Source organism: Xenopus laevis, chromosome 7S (genome assembly GCF_017654675.1).
Source record: "Xenopus laevis strain J_2021 chromosome 7S, Xenopus_laevis_v10.1, whole genome shotgun sequence".
In the NCBI taxonomy this organism is placed as follows: Eukaryota; Metazoa; Chordata; class Amphibia; order Anura; family Pipidae; genus Xenopus; species Xenopus laevis.
In genome coordinates this window covers 30409671-30430907 of record NC_054384.1, presented here as the reverse complement: position 1 = coordinate 30430907, position 21237 = coordinate 30409671, and the positions used below count along the sequence as shown (strand labels likewise).

The following is a 21237-nucleotide window of genomic DNA, read 5'->3' as shown; positions in this document are numbered from 1 at the left end:
GTTCAGGACTGACTATTCTACACGTCTTCTCTCCCTTGATTCATTAGCAGATCTTTGATTCCATTGGCTGTAGGATTCAGCCAAGCGCTGAGGGTGTCGCTGATCCCATAACAGTGGAGAGAGCTGAGAGAGTTAGCAGCTTTTATGGTATGTATCTCTGAAAGGAAACATTTAGGGGGTTAAAGGGAAAAACTCGCTGCAAAGGAATCCATTAACCGGAGGCAGGGGAACAAGAAATCTACTGCTGCTGGTGAAGGCCCATCCACTCTGGTCAAGTGTTAAAACTCAGCCAATCATCAAAAGCGCACTTAAAGGCTCACCATATTGCAGGACTTCACAATACGAGTGTATAAATTAAAAAGTCCAAATTTATTTAATTATTGTGATAAAATCATTGTACAACGACAAATGGAGCAGGCAGGGGAGAGCACGGTTCGACGCGTTTCGTGACTGTGCTAGTCACTTCCTCAGAATCCATTTAGGGTGTTATTTATTAATGTCCGAATTTGAGGGGTTTTTTTTTACTATAAAATACAAATTTTTAGTGGGGAAAATAACTCGCAGTTTTCAAGATTTATTATACCCTGAGGATGGAAAAAGTCAGAATCTTAAAATCGGCCATCTCCGACCTGCTGGGGTTGTGGACTGTGCAGGATTTATCCGAAAATCTGGCTATTTGGTGCTTTTCGGTCAAATATCCCAAAAATTCTGACACTTTTCGCTAAAAGGCCCAAAAAAAACGAGCGATTCAGGAAAAAAAAATCATACGATTCGGATTTTTGTTAGATTTTTTTTAAACTTTTCATTTAACATTTTGACAATCATATATTAAGTCCACTTTCTTTGTTGCATATCATATTATTAACAGAGATTTACATTTTCTTTCAATCATGCATCAATCTTCTATTCCGTAGGCTGTAGTATATAAAAAATTAAGGAAAGTTAGTTAAGGGGAAAAGTAGGAAGGGGGGGTTTAGGGTTCTCACCGGTCTTGTTTTACATTCATGGTCAATATAATTCTTAAAATCAGTGTGACTGTCGTGGTTAGTGATCTTGGCTTTATCTTGTATTTAGTTATTTTGAGTTATATCTCCTGTTTGCCTTGGGTGGTCTTGGATCTCTCACCAGGATACCCATGGGGTCCAGATTTAGTCATATTTGTAAATCTGGCTTTTGTAATAAATAAGGTTCAATCATAGTTTCTTGTTTGGTCTCACTTTTTTAATTAAATACTCAGAAAAATTAAAATTTTGATAAATAAGGTAAAGTAATAAAGATACATTACAAAATGTGTTTTATGACACGGGCTGTTAAATTAGCACTATTGTCTGAAAGGTGAACCTCCCCTTTAAACTTAAAAATTAGAAAACCGGTCAGAAATGGAAAATAAAATGTAATTGAAAAAAAGCCTTCATTTCTGGTGAACTGTCTGAAGCAATTGAATTGCACTGAAATGTCCTTGTACTTGAATAAATTAACATTAAATGTATGGAAAATAAACTGTTACATAAAAATAAGAAATATTGTTAAAGGAATGTAGATTTTTTTCATTAATGTACTGCAATAGTTATTATTATGGATATATACATGATCATTCTGGCTGCAGAAAATGGCTGGGAAGGAATAATATTTGCATTTGTATGTGACAATACTTTACAGTTACAGGGGTATATGGAGTGCTGAATCTGAACTAGGTTTCATATTATACCCAGGAAATTTATCAGATTAAATGTGGCCGTGGATGCACCAATAATAGCATACAAAACGTTGTGCAATATTCTTGTGTGTATGGCGGGAGAGGAGCCGATCGATATCAGCAGAAGACTTGGATATCTGTCGGCTCGTTGAAAGGTACCCGAACATCAGCCACTGTTAGTGCTGACTTGTCAGATACAGGTAGAATTGTGACGATTCAGCTCTAACACGTTTGTTTTGAAAGCGAATGATCTTTCATAATTTATTTTAATATTTATTTGTTTGCACAGATTGCCACAAAGGACCCTTTGAATCCAATCAAGCAAGATGTGAAGAAAGGCAAGCTTCGTTATGTTGCAAACGTATTCCCTCATAAAGGTTATATCTGGAACTATGGGGCCCTGCCACAGGTACTGGGATCACTTTCAGCTCCCAACTTCTCTAACAGGAACAAGTGTAATTAAGTCCATGTTTACAGGAATTTATGTTCATTTTATTATTTTTACAGTTTTGACAGTGTTTTATTACAGAATGGGAACATGAACATGTTTGCCACTGCAACACCCTGTAATTTTCTTGTATTTGGTGGGGCGCTATTTATATATTTTTTTTCCTGGCATGGTAGAAGAAATGAGATTGAATTGGCATATGGTTCATTCGAACAGTATGGTTCACAGAAGCAACCATATAATCATGCACATTGCTTATTCCGTGGTTCATTTTCAACTTTCCAGCCCTCAGCCCACCCCACAATTGGATAATTTACTTTAGCATCTTGCAGGGTTGTCATTACACCACCTTCTGTACAGATCACTTGTCTAGCTCGGCTCTGTAATCTGTGCTGCTTTATAAAATGTGCCTTCAGGTCATTGTATTTGTGTACACTGTTTAAGTTAACTACATACTGTAGCTGCTTTATTCTGGTACTTTACAGTAAACCTATTATTTGTTGAAAAGAACAAAATATATAGAAAAGTATGTTGATAAATAAGAAAATTCCTAGTGGGACAAATATACAGATTACCTGTCAGTCATACTCTTTTACATAAATTTCATTTTATTTTCACTCCAGTGGAATGTGGTTTCTCCATGTGTTGACTCCAGTCACATCCATTAGTCCTTTACAAAAGCCATTCTTGGTCAATTTCCTGCATGTTCCTGCATATCTAGTATTGGCACAAATGCACTAGAGCTGTTAGAAGCAGCTGATGACAATACAGGAATATCCGTTGAAAAGAAGTAAGGCTGCTAATGCTTGAGCCAAGAAATAAATTCATAATACAAGAGTGAAAGGACACACTGTGCATATAGAAAAGCTCCGGTAGTGAAAAGGATTTTGAAAACTGATTATAGTTGCCATTTATTCTGGCATTCTTCAGTGGAATTGATGTGTAAAACTGACAAAATGTGTCAGGACTCCAAAACTATATACCCAATGCAAGATTTGGATATTGCAGGAGATATTTATATACATATAATACACAAAGGCCATGAATATGTTGTAAATTATATCCTTATAAACAGTGAGTTCTGATGTCATCAGTTAAACGGTGAGTTCTGATGTCAATTCTGTCACATGACTCACTGAAATTTGTGTATTATAATAAATAAAGTACCCCCAGTTGCAAAATATGAGGATATTATAAGTTACTTTGGAGTTCCATGACCTGTATATGTATATGGTCATGAAACTACTCGGTAACTTATAATATACTTGAATTTTACAAGAGGGGGTACTTTATTCACTATATATATTATATTATTCTTTGCAGACTACTAGCATAGAAGGAAATGTTGCAGCTCCCTAAAACATCACCTGGTAATTAAATTTCAAAAGTCACCTATGTTTTAAGAAACATTGCAGACACCTGATTGGTTGATATGAGCGACATCACTGGTGATGTTTGCCTCCAATGTTGAGGGAAAACATGTTGTTGTTTTTTTGGTTTATTTTTTCTTTTCCAAAACGCATCAATTAATAGTGCTGCTCCAGCAGACTTCTGCACCGAAATCTGTTTTTCAACAAACAAACAAACAAAGAGCAAACAGATTTTTTAATATTTTAGTTTTGAAATCTGACATGGGGCTAGACATATTGTCAGTTTCCTAGGTGTCCTCAGGTCATGTGAATGTGGTCTGATTAACACTCTTTACTGCTAAGCTGCAGATAGGCTGCCAGCCTATCAAGAGAACAATAGGCAGCTAACCAGATAGCAGCTACCTGACACCTCTGTTAAACGATTTGTTTGCATTGTGTAACCACATAGTGGTAGACATGAGAATAGCAGGAAAAATCCTGCTTGGGTCATGGTTAAATACAATTGGAAGAGGAGAAATTTCAAAGTAGTTACATCCTGAAGTGCTGGCTCTTTCTCAAAGCTCAGACACAATGGCTGCCTTCACCCCAATATTACAGCTAAAAAATGTGTCGGTTCGAGACTAAAATGTTAAATGGTAGAGTGAATTATTTGCAATGTAAACTGTATACAGTAATTTAGAAATAAAATGTAAATCATAAAAATCATGACGGAATTCCTTAATAAATACACCCCTTAAGCGGCTTAAGGTATATAGTATTTGCATTATTTGAGTGTTGTGCTTGCAGAAGCAAACAACCATAATGGGATTTTTACGTTGGGTTAGTTTGTGAGAAAAAAGAAATTCTATGATTTAAAGGGATATTGTATGATTGTCCATTGAGCCCTCAACCACCATTCCTGTGCTTGTATAGAGTTAAAACAAGTCATATTCCCTCTATCTAATTTTTTTTGTAACCTTTCTGAGCTTGGGAAACTGTGTAATGTGTTTGGATCAGTTGGTAGATCAAATTTTCCCTTGATATGAAGGAATGATAATAACCAAGCTTCCCCAGCACAGTAGTGTGTGTCGTTACCAATACTGTGACATGTGTTAAATCATAATTCTACAGGTTATACAAAATGATCAAATGATGAGAATTATAGCTCACTTCTCAAGTATCCCACCCTCCTGGTAAATAAGAGCAGGTTCCTGATGGCATATCGGTTGTATGCTTGCTCAAACAGGTAACTTTTGTTAATTTCCACTCTTGCCATACAGAACTTTTCTCACCCAAGAAACTCAATTATCCTTCGTCAGTTTCTGTCCCTGCCTTGCAATCAAGTAAAATGATGAAACTGCATTGAGAAAGGCAATCACCTCCTTAAGAACCAAGGCCTTTGTGTCACTCACTATTCTGTAGCTATTAGCTTACACTGAGTTTATCTGTAACCCCTATCGAGAGAAGATTTTTGTGTAGATTAAAGGAATGTCTCCTTATTCGGTTGTAGGAGAAATGAGGTATCATTTGCAAAGTCGAGGCAGCACAATTGTGTTTAGCAATGCGTAGGCAGTTAAATAGCACAATCTCTTTACCATTTTGGACAGCTGTACTTTAACAAATACATTATATAATAGAATTGCTCACATACAATATCTTCTGTACTTTAATGCATCAGACTATACAGAATAAAAGACATGGATATCTAATGTTAAGATTTAGTAGTTATAAAACTGCAGCCTGCAAGGTCGGGTTATATAGGATTGTTCTTTGCACGTGCATATTTGTATTTACAAATCCAATTTTCTAAGAAGCATTTCTAGTGCTAATGAATGCAATACCTTGACTTTTCAGAATAAAGAAGACTAGAGCTGTAAGTGAATGATGTTTTAATTAGGGCTGTATGAAAGGCCAAGATGTAGACCACTACCCTCCATCCTCTGTGTCAGACAAACCACCCATTTCTAGCACATTTTCCCTGCTCACGCTCTTTATTTCTTGAATCTCTCTTTTTTAGTTAACTTCAATTGCATCCAGCCTGCTTCAGCAAATAACTGTTGTTCTGACAGCTTAAAAGTATCACAGTACCCACTAATAGTCATTCTTATTGTAAAGACATGTCAGGAGATGTACGTCAGAGAGAAAGGTCAAGCAATCTTGCTATGCTTGCAAAAATCCAAGTCAAAATCCAAGTCCAGCATGTTTTACTGAGAGTCGCTTAGAAATCGCTAATTCAAACCAATCAAAGACTTTGCCTCCAACATAGCATTGCTTTGTTGATGAAATATTTGTTCTCTTATTCTCATCTGAATACACCAGAGTATTACCTTTCATATACAGCTATCAAGTCCGTTATTTATCTAAACTCTAGTTCATTTCCAAAGTCACCTGTATCTCCATCCTAGTCCCATTATGGAGCCTGGGATGCTACTTAACCATTCCAGATTAAACTAGTGACATATGTATTTACTTGTCAAAGCAATTGGAATATTTTCTTATCTAGTTCTGTTCATTTATTCTATAGATTGTTAGTAAAATCGGCTATTTAAACAATTTTTCTACATTTGGTCTATGTTAATTATTTATGGAGATTTGTTAATTTGACATTAATCTTCATGCTTGTTTACTGTAGTTATGTGATTTTTTTCCCCAGCATGCCTTCTCAGCTTACAGCACATGTTGTGCTGTAAGCAGAGCTTTCACTAAATGTATAGGTGTCAAAAACATCTTTGCATGTTTTAGCAGGAAGCACAGTGGTTGCACAGTGTCCGCTATAGAAGGACATTAAATATAATGTTCCTTTGCACACCAACTATTCCTGTTGGATTCATGATAATTCCTCAGACTGCAAGCTCCCCCAAGTAGCACTGATTCTCACTTTGTTTCCATCTTCCAAATTACTTTGTCGCAAGCTACTGTTCTCCTGAGTCTGACCAATTCTCCAGGCTCCTCTCATCTGCAACCTCTTGCTTTCTCTCTTCCTTCATTCTCTTTTGCTCTCCTTTTCTCTCTCTTCTTCACAACCACTCTCCTTCCTTGTAACCTTTGCTCCTCCACTCCTTCACCTTTAAAATCTCCATTCACCCTCTTCTTGGCTACCCCTTTTGCTTTCCCTTCTTGTACTACCCACACCCCTAGTCTTACCTACTCTGTCATGTCGTGTCCTTTGTGTTTTTTTCTCTTTCAATCTACCCACACTCCGCAATCCTTTTCACTATACCTTCCCTTCTGCCTCCACTCCTACTTTTAGAGGTATGACATAGGGAAGATTTAGAATGTATTGTTGCCCAGAAGCATTAGCAGATCTAGAAGTGGGCTGCTAATGTGGAAATACTTGAGATGCCCCTACCCCTGTGCCCTCGTCCAGCCATTTTTTGTCCCCAACTTATACTTTACTTTGTACTCATTCTCTCTTTGCTTTATATAGAATGCAGTGCTTACAGTATAATGTGTTCCTACAAAAGACAACTCCCAACTAATGATTTTTCTACACAAGACATGTGGGGGCACATTTACTAAGCCCGAGTGAAGGATTAGAATGAAAATAACTTTGAATTTCGAAGTTTTTTTTTTTTTGGCTATTTGACCATCAAATTGGCTATTTCAACCTTCGACTACGATTTTGAATCGAACGATTCAAACTAAAAAACGCTCGACTATTCGACTATTCGATAGTCGAAGTACTGTCTCTTTAAAAAAAAAAAAAAACTTTGACTACCTACTTCGCCACCTAAAACCTACCGAGCACCAATGTTAGCCTACGGGGACCTTCCCCATAAGCTTTCTAAGCAATTTCTGATTGAAGGATAATCGTTTGATCGATGGATTAAAATCCTTCGAATCGTTTGATCGAACGATTTTTCCTTCGATTGAACGATTTTTCCTTCGATCTAAGTAAATGCGGTAAATCCTTCAACTTCGATATTCGAAGACGAAGGATTTTACTTAGATGGTCGAATATCGAGGGTTGACTAACCCTCGATAGTCGACCATTAATAAATGTGCCCCGTGGTGTGCAAGTGTTATATTTATTGGGTGATTACCTTTATTGATATGCTGAAATAGTAATTTGCTTAAGATAGCAGACTCACCATGTTAGTGTGCATGGCTTCTTGTTGACTAAACAAGTATTGCAGGCAGCTGTAAAAGAGAAAATAAACTCAGTCAGAGTTAATTCCAGTAATTCCCAGTATTTTCCCCTTTTAAACTATTGCATGTACAAAATATATGTACTTACCTGCCACATTACCAGGCCTTCCTCCAAAGACTGCATTAGATTGATAGACTCATGTGGCTAGCCAATTTCGGCTGACCTGATCGCTTAGACCCCTGGCCATTGAATGGATCATATTAGGGGCCTATGCAGACTTGCAAGGAGAGGACCTCATCAGGGGCACTATGCAGGTTTTGTTAGAGGATTTCTACCTGCCAGCTATTGCTTGACAGTCAATTTGTTCCCATAGCTAGCCAAATATGCTGCAGACTGTGTATGTGGCAGGCTTGTCTCCCTCTGTTTAAACAGCTTTAGTTATTGCACAGTTGGTCCTGCTTTTTATTTGTGTTTGTTTCTTGATAACTCATTAGCATATTGCTGTTCTTTATATTACCTTATTATATCTGTTTCTGTATATTAACATTTGATATGATAATTGAATGCCTTTTTATTAACTGTAAGAAATATTTAAAATTAATTTTCCCTTTTTTTCCAGACATGGGAAAATCCAACTCATATTGATGAGAACACAGGCTTTGGTGGGGATAATGACCCAATTGATGTCTGTGACATTGGAAGCAAGGTATTAAAGAACATTGTATGCTATGGCTATTTTATTATGTAATGTAGTACACTGTAGTAGGTTAACCACACTCCTGTCATTTAACCGTAGACTGCACTGGTGGTGCAGGCTAGGTCCTTGGAATACTGTAGAATTTTGAATGGAGCCGCACACACACTTTAATGCAGTTGGGGAGCTTACCCCATTTATTTAACCAATAAACTGTTAGCGCTTTGGGGGGGGGGGGGTACAGAGTCAAGTGCACAACCACCTAAAGACAACAGGAGATTTGCCTCCCTATCCCAGATTTCCTTATTGTCCAATATGTCTTTAGTGGGATAATTAAGTCCAAAAAGAGGCTTGGGAAGCATCCAAGGTAGTATTGTTGGAAAGGCATTTTGGTAGTTGAGTTTGTAACATGGGGATATTTTCTATGTATGTTACTGGAGGTTTATTCTGTATTATAATTTTGATGCTTTTTTCCTTTATGGACTTTAAACTACTAATGGGACATTACTTTGGATGTTCCCAAACCTCTTTTTGGACGTCTTCATCCCACAATGGACTGATTGGACAATAATGGACTTTGGGATAGGGAGGCGGGACTCCTGTTGTCATGATAGTAATTATGTTCTGTATAATGTTGCATATTTAATCAAATGTCTTAAGTGCATGGGAGGTAAGCATTACTTACTGTGGTATAGACAATAGTCATTTGGTGGATTTGTTGCACCCCTACTTTTCATTTACAGCGACTTTTCATTTAGGTGTGTGAGAGAGGAGAAGTTATTAAGGTGAAAATCTTGGGAACTCTGGCATTAATTGATGAGGGAGAAACAGACTGGAAGATCATAGCCATAAATGCTGATGACCCCGAGGCTTCTCTTTACAATGGTAAGGGAGTTATCTATTATTAGGAATAATACAATTATTTAGAAGGTGGTAACATCTACATCAGTATAATTAATAATAATAATCTGTCCAGTGCAACAACTCATTTCTGAAAGTAAGGCAAGAAATGTAAATATAGTTTGAATATGTTTAACTTCAGCTATCCTGCATTGTAGTGAAGAGATATAAGGGGTAATTTAAAATAAATGAGAGAATAAGTGCAAGAGCGTACCCTTCAGTGCTCATTCAAAGAGTACTTCTTCCCTCAATCCAGCTGGAGTCCGCATCTTGGGTCTCAAAAAAAAATAATCAAGAGGTGCAGGCCAATCCTACCTATGGCACGTGGGAAGTATAGCATACAAACAACCACAGTGTTCCTCTTTCCCCCTCCTCTCCTGTTGCATCTGCCCAGTGCTGGTTGGCACCTCTCCCACTTTGTGCGCCCCTGAAACGTTACATCACTGACCCAAATAAACATGCAGGGGTTTATCCCGCTACACTAGCCATTGTGTGTTTGGTATCTATTCCTGAATACGTGGTAAGTATAGGACTAAGTTGCAGCCTGTGTCTTCGGCCCTTCCCTAACTTGTGTATCTGAATGAAGTGCAAGTTAGGGGGCAGGAAGGGGGGAGTCTGCATGTCCTCCTGCCTCTCACAAATACAATTTTTTATCATGGGAGTTACTTCAAGTTTGCTTTGAATCGGTGCACAGAGACCTGGGTGAATTTGGAAAGACCAGGCTGATTTCAGACTATTTTTTGCTCTGTGCATACTTGTAAATTATCCCTACTGTATATCCTATAGTTGCATCTTTAATTTTAGGTACTGAAGGCTACATTGCTTTATTGCATCATGTTTCTTTTGCAAGCTGCCTATAGTATGTGTTGCATTTATAATTTAACTTTCATAACTGATTTCATCTTGGGTCAGCCAGGTTGTGCCACGGAGAAGGAGTTTAGGAGAGGGAATTCTAGGCAGTGTGGTTTGTCCTAAATGTATATGATCTTGAGTGGTTAGAGGGTCACAGAAGCAATACTACAGTTGTTTCCTTCCTACATCTTTAATGTTGATATTTATTCATTCAAAATATTTCCTTGCAACTAGTCCTGTCTTTGGGACTTTCCATATTTATTTAGTAATATAAAGGGATGAGAGTACAGCCTTCACATACAGCCAGTATATGCATACATAATGATTTTAAATTAACTACTAAGCCTTTCTCATATTAAATACGACATATATTGCCAAGAAAATGTTTAGAACACTGTTTCCACAAAAGTTCAGACTCTGTAAAATGTAAATAAAAAGAGAATGGGATGACTTTCAAATAATGTAAAACCTATATAATTGCAAATACTTCGGACAACATATCAGATGTTGAAATTGACAAATGTTGTTTTCTAAAAAATGTTGTCCAAGTCATGGCTGATATGATCATATTTTTTTGTTTTATAAAGCACCAAATGCTTTCAATGGATGAGCCATAATGTTGTAATACGTGTAGAATATAGATTTGAAATCAGCAAGGCCTTCCCTGAAAAAAGACATTGTCTGGATGACCACATATGTTGCTTCAAAACCTGTATATACAGTCATATGAGAACCCCTCTTAAAGTGGACCTGTCACCTAGACACAAAAAGCTGTATAATTAAAGTCCTTTTCAAATTAAACATGAAATCCAATTTCTATTTTTTATTAAAGCATTCATAGCTGTTGTAAGCTCATTTAAACATCTCAGCTGTCAATCAAATATTGTCTGCCCCTCCTCTATGCCCTGGGCATAGAGGCGGGACAGACAATTACTTTCACTTTTCATTCAGCACTTCCTAGAAATCGCTGCTCTCCCAACATTCCACCGTTCTCTTCACTGTTTAATTATGTAGCCAGGGCATGGGGATGGACATCAGGTCCCCCATTCTGGTGCACAAACAAGATTCTGAGATGATGCAAGGCTTGCTTTAATAACAATGTCCACAAAATGGCTCCTATCTGCTTGATATAATTACAAATTCCCAGACTGAAGGAAACAGGATTCAAATAATTTATATAGTGTAATTAATGTTCATTTTGCTTGACTGATGTGAAAAAATAGGATTATGAATATTTTTTTGGGTGACGGGTTCCCTTTAATTCTGAAGTTTTGTTTATCATTGGCTGAGCTTTCAAAGTAGCAACTTCCTTTTAATATATAACATGCCTTATGGAAACCGTAGTATTTCAGCAGTGACATAAAGTTTATTTGATTAACATAAAATATGCATCATAACAAAATTAAACAGGTGCATAAATTTAGGCACCCCAACAGAGATATTACATCAATACTTAGTTGAGCCTCCTTTTGCAAATGTAACAGCCTCTAGACTCCTACAATAGCCTTTGATGAGTGTCTGGATTCTAGATAGTGGTATTTTTGACTATTCGTCCATACAAAATCTTTCCAGTTCAGTTAAATATGATGGCTGCCGAGCATGGACAGTCTGCTTCAAATCATCCCATAGATTTTTCATGATATTCAAGTAACGGCCATTCCCAAATATTCTACTTCTCCCTCTGCATAAATAAATGCCTTTGTAGATTTCGAAGCATGTTTAGGGTCATTGTTTTGTTGGAATATCCAATCCCTGTGTGACTTCAACTTTGTGATTGAAGCTTGAACATTATTCTGAAGAATTTGTTGATATTTTGTTGAATTCATCCGACCCTCAACTGTAACAAGGGCCCCAGTCCCTGAACTAGCCACATGGCCCCACAGTATTATGGAACCTCCACCAAATTTGCCAGTAGGTAACAGGTGTTTTTCTTGTCTAAATGAGCTTTTGCATACAACAAGAAACTCTTTGTGGCGTGAGTGCAGAAAGAGCTTCTTTCTCATCACCCTGCCATACAGATGTTCTTTGTGCAAATTGTGCTGAATTGTAGAACGATGTACAGATACACCATCTGCAGCAAGATGTTCTTGCAGGTCTTTGGAGGTGATCTTTGGGTTATCTGTAACCATTCTCACAATCCTCCGCATATGCCGCTCCTGTATTTTCCTTGTCGAGCCAGACCTGGGTTTTACAGCAACTGTGCCTGTGGCCTTTTTCTGATTACATTCCATACGGTTGAAACTGACAGTTTAAACCTCTGAGAGAGCTATATGTAGCCTTCCCCTAAACTATGATATTGAACAATCTTTGTTTTCAGATCTTTGTTGCTCTGAGGATCCCATGCTGTCACTCTTCAGATGAGAGTCAAACAGAAGCACAACTTGCAATTGGCCACCTTAAATACCTTTTCTCATGATTGGACACACCTGCCTATAAAGTTCAAGGCTTAACAAGCTAATCCAACCAATTTGTTGTTGCCATTAATCAGTATTGAGCAGTTACATGCATTCAAATTAGCGAAATTACAAGGGTACCCAAATTTTTGCACAGCCAATTTTTCACATTTAATTCCATACAACTGAATACGGTTTCACTAAAAATCTTTCTTCAGATTACACCCCAGTACTCAGCTGTTCCTGGGAAATGAAAGACATACCACTGTTATCTTTTTTTGTTAAAAGTGGAGTACATTTTTATGAGGGGTTCCCAAACTTTTTCATATGACTGTATATGCTGTTCCCTTGCCTCACTCTCTTTTTATGTTTCTCTTTTTTTCTCCCTTTCTCCTTTCGTAACTGTTTGTAGTATGAAAAACTACAAATCCTAAAATCCCTTATTTTTCAGATAACCTTTCTCGGTTTCAATGTTTCATATCTTGTCTTTGTATCATTTGCAATTAAAGCAAAATTATTTGCAAATCATCTAATTTTCTTTTAATTTACACAATGTCCCAACTTTTGAATAGGGCATATCAAGCTGCACACTGCTGCAAGAGCCAATCCTTAGGTTTGCTTATAAACTGTACTGGGTAACATTTTACATGTCTACAGTTTAATAAAAGGTACAATTTGTACTGTGGTGCATAGGGTTTAGCACATCATTTTATGTGGGTTTTACTGACTAAAACATAATTGCTCTGAAATCTCTGAAGTTCTTTTTATTTTCAACTGCAACTTTCAATGCCATTAGAAATACTTTCTTTGTCTCCATAAAAAGCGTCTTCCAATTACGATGTTTTCTTGTTGCTGGTTTCAGTCCATTCCTAACCAATTGGACCAACCAATTGGTTAAAAAAAAGCGAACTTTTTTTTTTGTAGCACTGCACTTTTGTAAATTACACTGTGTTCTAGATAATTGGATTATGTTACAAAAAAGGCTTTATTATGTTCCACTGTCAGACATAGAAGATATCAGACGACTGAAACCCAATTATCTGGAATCCACCGTTGACTGGTTCAGACGGTACAAAGTTCCCGATGGAAAGCCAGAAAACCAGTTTGCCTTTGACGCAGAATTTAAAAATAAGGTAACTGTGATTTAAATATATAAGGATTACATTTAAGGACAATTCGCTTTATGGAATATAGAAACTCTCTTTCCTCTTTTCTGCCACATTTTATTTTCAATACTCCTAAAATGAAATGAAAGTGGGAAAAATATGGCGGCACTCCCCTTTTTACGTACAGTAGATTCATTACACCAAAATGTTTTACTAGGACACACAACAAATGTATTACAAATACATGCATTTTAGTTTTCTGTTGATTTCCTTGTGTATTACTGGTTTTTAACTTTGTCGTTTTGCAGGATTTTGCCATTAATATCATTAAAAGTACTCATGAGCACTGGAAGGCACTGGTGACTAAAAAAGTAGAAGGAGGAGAAATCAATTGGTAGGTTTATTTTGTATACACTAAACAGTGTGGCCATAATTCACAGATATGTTCTTTACATGTCTTCATATTATGTTTATTCCTTCACAAATAAATAAAATGGATGTGGTTTTGAGAATCCATCCCCAGGCGCATTTCAGGGGCTGCTGCTGAGGCACACCACGCTTCTAACTTGTAGCGTTGGATCGGGTCGAGGAAGGGCCGCATCAGTAGTGCAGTGATCGATATTGCCCTCGCTGTGGTAGAAGAGCTGAATTGCCATTTTATAAAATGGAAATTCGGTTCTTAACGTTACTGGCCACTCCGTGCCGCCTGAGGCAAGATTCTCACCTTGCCTCATGGCCAGATCGGCCCTGTCCATCCAATTTAAAAAGTATGTTTATGCCCACCACCCCAGAGAATGAAGGAGAAAGCATTCACAAGGAACCTGATGCAAAAGTTACACCTATGTCTACAAATGAGTAGAGTATTGCTATGAATAATGTCGATAATTGGTTTCAATATCTGCTACCAACTACAGGGTTCTTGGGTTTGCATGTCTTTCTGCCACACCACATAAGTACACGATTGTGTGCTCCAATCCATGACATAAAAAGGCATGAAAATAGCTACCTCTTGGTAATTAATGCCATTAATAACTACTGCAATTTATTCTGTTATTAGTTCCAATCTAAAATACCTTGCTCTTCTAAGGCCATCCTTTAATAAACTGTTTGGCCACAGTTTACCCCAACAATATTTGATCATTTGGGTACTATAATGCAGAATGCTTGGGACCTGACATTTTCTGGATACGGGATTTTTCCATAATTTGGATGTCCATACCATGTCTATTAAAAATTATTTGAACATTAAATAAACCCAATAGGATTGTTTTGCCATCAATATGGATTCGTGCAGCTTGCCCTCATTTTACTCATGTTACTTTTTTATTACGGTATTACAAAGAAAAAGGAAATTGTTTTTAAAAATTAAAATTAACTGCTTAAAATGAAGTCATTGGGAGCCTTCCTGTAATTTAAAAATGTTCTGGATCCCATTCCCTGTACAGGGGAATGTACAAAATTTTACTTTATTTCTTGATTTATTTTCCTTTCAGCGTGAATATCACTGTGCAAGATAGCCCCTTCTTCTCTAAGGCAGAAGACATGGAAACCATTGTTAAGGCTGTAAGTTTGGGAAAGTGAAGTTAAAGAAATACATAAGGGGGGTCATTTATAACATTAGTGATTGCTTTCATTCTTCAACCTACAGTTGTCAGAAATAAACAAACTTTTTTTTATTTTTGCCCAAGTGCAAATTTGCCCTAGTGTTGGCTGCACAAGAGTCCCATAAAATTGCATTAAATATAATGGTGAAGGATTTGGCATTCATCTGAATCCAAAAATTGTAAATTTGCTACAACCCTACATGTGCGTATAAAAATTGCTTTGCTGCTTTTGCAGAGCTATAACTTGTAGCGTGAATTAGAGTTTTTATAGACTAGTAAGGTAGTGCCCAAGGAAATTGGTAGTTACAGCTGTATGTTTTTATATTTCTTTATTCTTGTGTCTCATAGGACCGCAATGTAGATTTATTGAAGTACTGCTAAGATTCACTCATATTTACTAGATGGAGGAAAGTTTCTGACAGGCCTTAAGGGGAGGGGGGTGAAAACAGGCCTAGATTAGAGAGCAGGCAACTAAGACCCTGGCCTAGGGCAGTACAAAATAATGCATCTGCCTCTGGAGTACTAGATGAGCAGGAGTCCTTAGTCCCCAGTGGCTGAAGAATGAACCAAGTAGTGGGTGGGCACCTTTGTACGGCAGAAAAGTTGGTGCACATGCACGCTTGGGTAATAAGGGACTCGGGTTGCCAGGTGGGTGGGTAGGGAACGTCATTGGAGCTGGCATAGGGGTGTCCAGTTTAGCAATCCTGCCCTGGGTAGAGATCAGGTGGCTGAACTTGGAAAAGGAATGATTTAAAGGAGAAGGAAAATGCATCCTGCACTTGGGGGTGCCAAATGTTAGACACCCCCAAGTGATTGTATTGACTTATCTGAAACTCCGGGCCGGTGCTCCTATCAGCAGAAAACTGCACCGGCCCGGGGTTATACCAGTGAGCACCACGGAGCGATCCTCTTCCTGCTTCCGATTTCTTCACTCGGCTGCTCGTGCACAATAGAACGTAAAGCCGAACTTTAACTAAAAAGTCTGCTATTTCGTTCAACTGCGCATGCACTTGCCCCGGGAAATTCGAAGAAAGAAGAAGCCAGAAGAAGATCGCTCCGTGTTGCTCACTGGTATAACCCCAGGCCGGTGCAGTTTTCTGCTGACAGGAGCATCAGCCCGGGGTTTCAGGTAAGTAAATGCAATCACTTGGGGTGCCTTACATTTGGCACCCCCAAATACGGGATGCCTTTCCTTCGCCTTTAAACAAGAGAATGAAAAAAATATTTGATAAAAATACACTTAATGGAAAGGCTATTGCCTTTCTCATCCATTTTATGTATTTTTATCAAATCATTTTCTCATCCTCTTGTTTAAATCGTGAATAAGACTAACTTGCTCTTGTGTTATGTTACTGTTTTTCTAAGAAAAGATTAACAGCCTGTTACATATTTATTTCAGACACCTCCTTGTGGACCACCTAGCCCTGTCTCAGAAGATGGTAAGTTTGGAAATCTTATTATTGTAGCTGTATCTTTAAAAGCACAATATGTTTTTCCCTTTTAAATGCTGTGTTGTACCTTGCTTGGTGCCTGATATGCCCTTTGGGATCTTTCATTTAAGAAAAATACGACTCTCCCTGTTTTTATTGCTGTGCCACAGAGACCCTCTCGAGCTAGGACAAATATATTGTGCTGTTTATTGGAAAGGCAAACATTATGTTCTAATTAGTACTAAAATAAGACATTTAGCCTTGTGACAGGCTATGTTCCTGCAGTAATTTAAGAGGGGAAACTGCATCTCATTAGAGTTTAACGGCTATAGAACGGAGCCTGATCAGAGCAATTTGATCCTCATGTCTAAAGGCTCAATACAGATATTTCATCTTTTTTTCGGGAGCCTTGGTACAGAAATGAGCTGCAGTAGGGAGTAACCGCTTGAATTGTTCTGTACAGTATATACATATCTATGTGTGTGTTTGCATATAATACACACATACACACGCATATACAAAACAAAGTACTGTATGCACAGGGCTTCAAAAAGTGTTTTTTTATTTGTTTTTTGTTTTTTTAAATTTAAATAAGCACCTAAGAAAGGGTGGGATATAACCCCACATACCCAAAATGTTGTGCTCTGCTTCTTTGCCATCTGGCGAGCACTTAAGCTTCTGTTAGAGTCTACATATTCATTACACTTGCAGTTTATACTCGTCTGGGATCCATGTGCTCCTGTAATTCCATGAGTTTATATTTTTTGCATATTTAACTAGCACAACATTTCAGATGGCAACAGTGACCATAGTCAGGGATAATACAGAAATCATATCGGAACCAGTGCCTGATCTGATGGAGTTGATATACCAGATCAGATGTAGGTGATATCACCAGCAGTATGTATTGTATCATATGGGAAAGCACTCAAAATATAATTCCACTCTTGAGTGAAGTTTACTTACCTGAAACCCTGGGCTGGTGCTCCTATCAGCCGAAAACTGCAACAGCCCGGGGTTATTCCAGTGAGCACCATGGAGCGATCCTCTTCTGGCATCTTCTTGCTTCTCACGGCTGTGCATTCGAATTAGAGCGAAAAGCTGAACTGTAACTAAAAAGTCGGCTATTTTATTCTACTGCGCATGCGCCTGCTCGGGGAAATTTGAAGAAAGAAGAAGCTGGAAGAGGATCGCTCCATGGTGCTCGCTCGAATAACCCCGGGCCGGTGCAGTTTTCTGGTAATAGGAGCACCGGCTCAGAGTTTCGGGTAAGTAAATACATTCAATTGGGGGTACCTAACATTTGGCACCCCCAAGTGTGAAATGACTTTCCTTCTCCTTTAACTGAAGAAGAAGGCTAGAAATGTTATGCATTATGTTTTGTGCTTCTGTGCCAGCCCAAGGCAACCACAGCCCTTTAGCAGTAAAGATCTGTGTCTCCAAAGATGCCCCAGTAGCTCCCCATCTTCTTTTCTGCTGATTCACTGCACATGCTCTGTGCTGCTGTCACTTACTGAGCTTAGTTTGAAGTTTGAAGTCCTGGATCATTGCTGCTATTGACAAGCTGAAACTTTAGGCTGGTGCAATAAGTTCAGTATATAAAATTACATTTTTAGCCACATTAATGTTTATAGTTAAATTCTCCTTTAAGAAGTCTTAAACTCCTTCAGCAGGAATAGAAAACATTGAAAAATGACCTTAGGTAATATATTGCTGCCCTTTATCGGCATCTGAGGGTTGTAATTCTAGCCCCTCTTATGCCTTTAGCCAAGAAGTTATTCATTTAGAAGACCAAATGGTGAACTGGCATATGCAGTGTTTTTAATTGAATGTGTAATACTTGCATTAGATCTGCTGATGGACTGCACGCTGGCCTTTTATGTCATTATTTGCAGTTCAGTTTAAAATGCTGTAGTTCTTCCCCTGGTTGAAGATATTAAAGAGCAATTTTAAAGCAGAATGATTGTTTGGAGAAAATGATGAGGCACAATAGATCATAGCCCTAAGGCAATAGCAACTAAGCAAACAAGGGATTCAAGCTAGTCCTGTCATTATCCTGTAAAGTTCATAGTTTCAGGCTCTAATCCGCAATGCTGGTGAATATGTACTCCTACGCCCGCTGTATGCTGGAAAGCAAATTTGCATTCTACAAAGCATAATTAGAAGAAAACTGTTTTATTGTTATTTCTGTGCACCGGTACAGCTCGGTGTTCCCGCTTTAATCAATGCTTTGCCAATAAATTATTTAATTTATTTTTTTTAATCTTTTTTTTCTCCCCTCTGCTTTCATGTCATTGCCCATAAAGTGGACAAGTGGTACTATTACCAGAAAAACTAATTATGGGACCAAGGTTTACAGCAATTACTGCATGCTTTCATCACCGGGATCTGCAGTACAGAGAAGACTGAAGGGAAAAGGAAATTGGTTACTGTATCCAAACACACGTAGCTTTATTAGGCATGTTTCAACCCATTCTGGCTCCTGAAGAGCAATCGGGAATAAACTCATTTGAGCGCCTGCACCAGCGCTCTCCTTTATAAAGTCATGCATCACAAATGTACTTCCAGGATTACAGTCATTTTTTTTTGTTATTGCAGAATTAAAATGCAGATAATCTGCTAAATTATTAAACCTCTGTAGAAATTCTTTTCATGAAAGGAATAAAGCTACTTTTGAGTATAAACTTGCCTCGTGTTATTATTACTAAAATTGATGGCCATTGTTAGGTTGAAAAAGAAAGTGCTTATCATGTACTAAATAAAAAAGCATGCAGGTATGTGGATGAAGAGGAAGGAAAGTTACATTCACTGTGAGGGGGGGTGCCAATTTGTTGTTCCCTTAAAAAAACATTTGCACTCTGCAGCAAAGAAAAGATGGAAGATTCAAGGCAGCTTTGTACATACCACCGGTCCAGTGGCTCTATTGAGGCCTGCGTCCTCTAGTATTTCTTAATGTTCACATAAAGCCTCCCACCCTCTAAACCAGTGATCCCCAACCAGTAGCTCGTGAGCAACATGTTGCTCTCCAACCCCTTGGATGTTGCTCTCAGTGTCCTCAAAGCAGGGGCTTATTTTTGAATTCCAGGCTTGGAAGCAAGTTTTAATTGCATAAAAACTAAGTATAGTGCCAAGTAGAGCCTCTGGTTGGGGATCCCTGCTCTAAACTAATACTGCATTGTTCTCAGAAAGGCTGGGCAACCCGAAGTATCATTTTATTCTATCTCATGCAGTCCTATAATAATCCTTACAAGAAACAAGCAAATGTGGCCACAATGCCCATTTCTTTGCACATTGCATTGTGCCTTATCCATATTTCCAGAGGTCTCTGCAATTGATCTAAGAGGGGCAGGTGGGGGCAACAAATCACCTCTTCTTCGGGCGACTAATCTACCTGAACTGCCTTCCCGCTCTGCTAGAATCTAAATCGCCGATGGGATGGAACTCGTAGCTCTTTGTTTTCAAAATTGCCTCACGAAGAAACTTCAGGCGACTTCGGAAAACGAATCGCTCCGACTGCCATCCCGCCGGCAATTTAGATTCCAGCCTGCGGGGAGGCAGTTCAGGGAGATTAGTCGCCCGAAGAAGAGGCAATTAATCTCCCCCAAATCTTTTCATCTGTCTCTGCCCTAAAGGGCTCCAGGAAGGGGCTATAATTCTTGAAATGGTTGCAACATACAACCCAGTTCTCTATATTATTGGAAATGATTATCATCACTGACAAGCTCACCCAGTGATTTCTAAGATACTGACACAATTCCTTTCAGACTGGCCATGAAGATTACAGAAAATAGAAAAAACGTTTTCACATGTAAGTGTGAAGTGTCATTGTTCAGGGATTACAGTTATGGAGTCTATTACCAGAATGTTCAGGTAGTTTTTCAGATAAGGGATCTTCTGTAATTTGGAGTATTAAAACATTTATACATTAAAAAAATACACACATGATTAATTTGCTAACGGTGTGATTTGATGATAACCGCTTAGGTATCAGATGCTGTTTTATTAGCACACAAATTGCAAATCTGTAACTAACTGTGCAAAAAAGATACGTTAGGAACTGGGAAATGCATGGCAGTTACTGTAAAAGGCCAGGGCCTAAATACAAAGGTTACAAGAAAGAGAATAACTGTTCAATTATAAGATAATAACCAGTCAGGGGTCAGGGATTCCAGCAGCCAATGGTATTTTAATTTGCAGCATAAAAAAGCAGATTTGCACAGGAAAAATCTATTCAGGCACAAGTAACTCAGGGTGTTATTTAGTGACACTACTAAATATAAACACCTAACAAAACCTGAAAGACAATTTGCCTGGAGACTGGAAGCAGCAGCCTGGAAAACAATGATTTCCCCCTGATTCTCCTCCTATCACACTGGTAAAGCAGAAATTACACCAAATATTCCACATGAATTGGACAGAAGTGATAACTTGAACATTTTTATTTGACTTTTTTTTTTCCCCAAATTCTTTGAAACATGGCCAATACATGCTCTCGGGCTTTCCCGATCGATATCTGGCGAAAGTCTGGCAGATCTAAATCGGGCAGGTTAGAAAATCTCGTCGGACAGCGGTTCCATCTGTGCGTGTATGTGGTCCCGTGATCTGACCGCCCGTATCGGATGCATTATGATCCGATTGTTGGGCCCTAGGGCCCACGATTGGATCAGCCCAATAT

The 21237-nt window shown here is 38.3% G+C and overlaps 1 protein-coding gene across 1 annotated transcript in view; it reads left to right on the top strand.

Annotated features, from left to right (window-relative positions):
* The window catches only part of ppa2.S (pyrophosphatase (inorganic) 2 S homeolog), a 50096-nt gene extending 30850 nt beyond the window's left edge, over positions 1-19246 (top strand). The window contains exons 4-11 of the mRNA XM_018227571.1: positions 1986-2105; positions 8203-8289; positions 9036-9162; positions 13428-13555; positions 13837-13922; positions 15022-15091; positions 16532-16571; positions 18869-19246. Coding sequence (XP_018083060.1) covers positions 1986-2105; positions 8203-8289; positions 9036-9162; positions 13428-13555; positions 13837-13922; positions 15022-15091; positions 16532-16571; positions 18869-18900 — 690 coding nt within the window. The 3' untranslated portion in view covers positions 18901-19246. The remainder of the gene's footprint in view (positions 1-1985; positions 2106-8202; positions 8290-9035; positions 9163-13427; positions 13556-13836; positions 13923-15021; positions 15092-16531; positions 16572-18868) is intronic.
* Positions 19247-21237: the final 1991 nt, after the last annotated feature.